Here is a 3433-nt window from a genome sequence, read left to right as displayed (position 1 = left end):
GCCACTCTCCCCCATGGCCACCCGCCTAATGGCCAATCTCCCCATGGCCACCCGCCCCATGGCCACTCTCCCCCATGGCCACCCGCCTAATGGCCAATCTCCCCATGGCCACCCGCCCCATGGCCACCCCCCCATGGCCACCCGCCTAATGGCCAATCTCCCCATGGCCACCCGCCCCATGGCCACTCCCCCCATGGCCACTCTCCCCCATGGCCACTCTCCGCCATGGCCACTCTCCCCCATGGCCACTCCCCCCATGGCCACTCCCCCCATGGCCACTCTCCCCCATGGCCACTCTCCCCCATGGCCACTCTCACCCATGGCCACTCTCCCCCATGGCCACTCCCCCCATGGCCACTCCCTCCATGGCCACTCCCCCCATGGCCACTCCCCCCATGGCCACTCCCCCCATGGCCACTCTCCCCCATGGCCACTCCCCCCATGGCCTGGCCACTCTCCCCGATGGCCACTCTCCCCCATGGCCACTTTCCCCCATGGCCACCCGCTAAATGGCCAATCTCCCCATGGCCACTCTCCCCCATGGCCACTTTCCCCCATGGCCACCCGCCTAATGGCCAATCTCCCCATGGCCACTCTCCCCCATGGCCACTCCCCCATGGCCACTCTCCCCCATGGCCACCCGCCTAATGGCCAATCTCCCCATGGCCACCCGCTCCATGGCCACTCCCCCCATGGCCACTCTCCCCGATGGCCACTCTCCCCCATGGCCACTTTCCCCCATGGCCACTCTCCCCCATGGCCACTCCCCCCATGGCCACTTTCCCCCATGGCCACTCTCCCCCATGGCCACTTTCCCCCATGGCCACTCTCCCCCATGGCCAATCTCCCCCATGGCCACCCGCCTAATGGCCAATCTCCCCATGGCCACCCGCCCCATGGCCACTCCCCCATGGCCACTCTCCCCCATGGCCACCCGCCTAATGGCCAATCTCCCCATGGCCACTCCCCCCATGGCCACTTTCCCCCATGGCCACTCTCCCCCATGGCCACTTTCCCCCATGGCCACTCTCCCCCATGGCCACTCTCCCCCATGGCCACCCGCCTAATGGCCAATCTCCCCATGGCCACCCGCCCCATGGCCACTCTCCCCCATGGCCACCCGCCTAATGGCCAATCTCCCCATGGCCACCCGCCCCATGGCCACTCCCCCATGGCCACTCTCCCCCATGGCCACCCGCCTAATGGCCAATCTCCCCATGGCCATCCGCCCCATGGCAACTCTCCCCCATGGCCACTCCCCCCATTGCCACTTTCCCCCATGGCCACTCTCCCCCATGGCCACTCCCCCCATGGCCACTCTCCCCGATGGCCACTCTCCCCCATGGCCACTTTCCCCCATGGCCACTCTCACCCATGGCCACTCTCCCCCATGGCCACTTTCCCCCATGGCCACTCTCCCCCATGGCCACTCTCCCCCATGGCCACTCTCCCCCATGGCCACTCTCCCCCATGGCCACTTTCCCCCATGGCCACTCCCCCCCCCCCCCCCCCCCAAGGCCACTCTCCCCCATGGCCAATCTCTCCAAGGCCACCCGCTCCTAACCGTGTCGGGTAGTTACGTCTTTATTTTCGGGTCAGGAATAATTCGTTGCAAAAGCGGTCGTTAAAGCTTCAGTGATTAACCCAATTAAAGACAATCACGTGACGCCCGCCTGTTGTGTACCGCCACGCCAGGTAGAGTTGTGTCCCCCTGTTGGTTACCACGGCCGAGGTCAGGGTCGCGGACGTTCACGAAGGGGGGGGGGGGGGGGGGGTGTGACGCCAATAATATTTGGGGTAACGAGGGCCAAAACCATGCCTCGGTCCCACGTGTTTTGGCGTGTGTACGTCATCAGATTGTATTGAGTTGTCGCCCCTGATTAGGTCCAGGCAAACAGACAACAGCTGGATTTGATCAAGGGCTGAGGGCGGTAACTATGTTTTGATGAGTAATGAAAACGAGGCAAACATTAACGTTGCCGGAGTAAGTAACGAAATTGATTAACAGACGTTTAATTTCAAAGACGTTATGGATGGAGGATAAAAATAGCAGCAGGAAACAGACGTGACCAATGATCAGCTGAAATTCAAATACTTGAAAAGTAGAAGAAAATAAAAAAAAATTAATTAGGCATTGGCTATGATGTCACAGGAGGTTACACCCACTGTCGTGTCACTCATCATCGCCTGTGGTAACACACCAACTGTCATGTCACTCATCGCATGTAATGGCACGGTGACACACTCACTCCTGTCCCTCATGTAAAAATTGTATGTGCCCTTTCAGACCAGGTAAAGTAGAGTGAGTGAAGTTGTGGGTGTATGTTACATACTAGTATTCGGTTATGTGACGTCTATGGAATCTTCTTTAAAATAGGGTTGTTAGGTTGCTAGTGGTAAACTATAACCTATATAACTTGCTAATGTCGACCCTAATTCTATCCCTGACGAAAATACCAACACAAGTTGTCAAGTACATATAAAAATTCCCCTTTCAGAACTAACGAACCATATGGTATATTTGGTAGAGTTTATATTCTTCTTGACATTGGCCAATGAAGGGATGGTGTGGTCAGCACGATGCCCAGCCGCTTTTTCTTCATTTAACATTATTTAATCACCATCAAATCTGTAGACACAGGGGCGTCCTGTAAATTCAAGGCCGGACGGCGATCCGAACTCTAGACTTCCGGGGTAGCAGTCGAGCGCTCTATCTCCCGGCCACGCTGTGACACACCCTAGTCCCATCCGTAGCCTAACTTTTATCTCTCGAACTCCAAACCTGATGTTACAATACAACAAACAAATGAACACATTTATTTTTGGTCGAGTCCAATATCGGGAACTGGTTAGAGGAATAATCTCAAAACTAAACTGTTGAGAGAAATACTCTCAAAACTAAACTGTTGAGAGAAATACTCTCAAAACTAAACTGGTGATAAAGACACTCCAAAATTTAACATGCTTCATGTGACTTCCCCCCTCCCAGCATAGGTCAAGTGACTTGACTTGACTTAGTCCTCTTTGCTCCTTATGGAGCATAGGGCCTCCACCATTTCCTTCCATTTCTTCCTATCCTCGGCTATTAATTTTGACATCTCCCAAGACATCCCTGTTGGCTTCAGTTCTTCAAGAAGACTCCGCCTCCAGGTCTGTCTTGGGCGCCCTCTCTTCCGCTTTCCCTGGGGGTTCCACTCAAGCGCTTTTACAAAAGTAAACCTAAATCAGAATATAAAAACACGAACATTTGGGATATCTTTGCACCGTTCACTGAATCAAACTGATCACCATTCACTTGTGTGAACCATCAGAAAAAAAGAGCCATTATTTAATTTAAAAAAAACAACTATTACCATATAGTGTTTTGGCAGACATGTGTTTTGGTCCAGGGACTCACAAAAATACTTAAGTGACCTCAGGATCAGTAGTGGTT

The 3433-nt window shown here is 54.7% G+C and overlaps 1 protein-coding gene across 1 annotated transcript; it reads right to left on the bottom strand.

Moving 5' to 3' along the window:
* Positions 1 to 1063: 1063 nt before the first annotated feature.
* LOC131958325 (uncharacterized) lies at positions 1064 to 1456 on the bottom strand. Its single transcript, XM_059323291.1, has one exon. The coding sequence runs from the start codon at positions 1454 to 1456 to the stop codon at positions 1064 to 1066; it is 393 nt and encodes a 130-aa protein (XP_059179274.1).
* Positions 1457 to 3433: the final 1977 nt, after the last annotated feature.

Source organism: Physella acuta, unplaced genomic scaffold (assembly GCF_028476545.2).
Source record: "Physella acuta isolate Inbredline_101_S28 unplaced genomic scaffold, ASM2847654v3 ptg001317l, whole genome shotgun sequence".
Taxonomy (NCBI): Eukaryota; Metazoa; Mollusca; class Gastropoda; family Physidae; genus Physella; species Physella acuta.
Note: the sequence above shows the minus strand (reverse complement) of the source record. Positions and strands in the feature narration are given on the sequence as shown.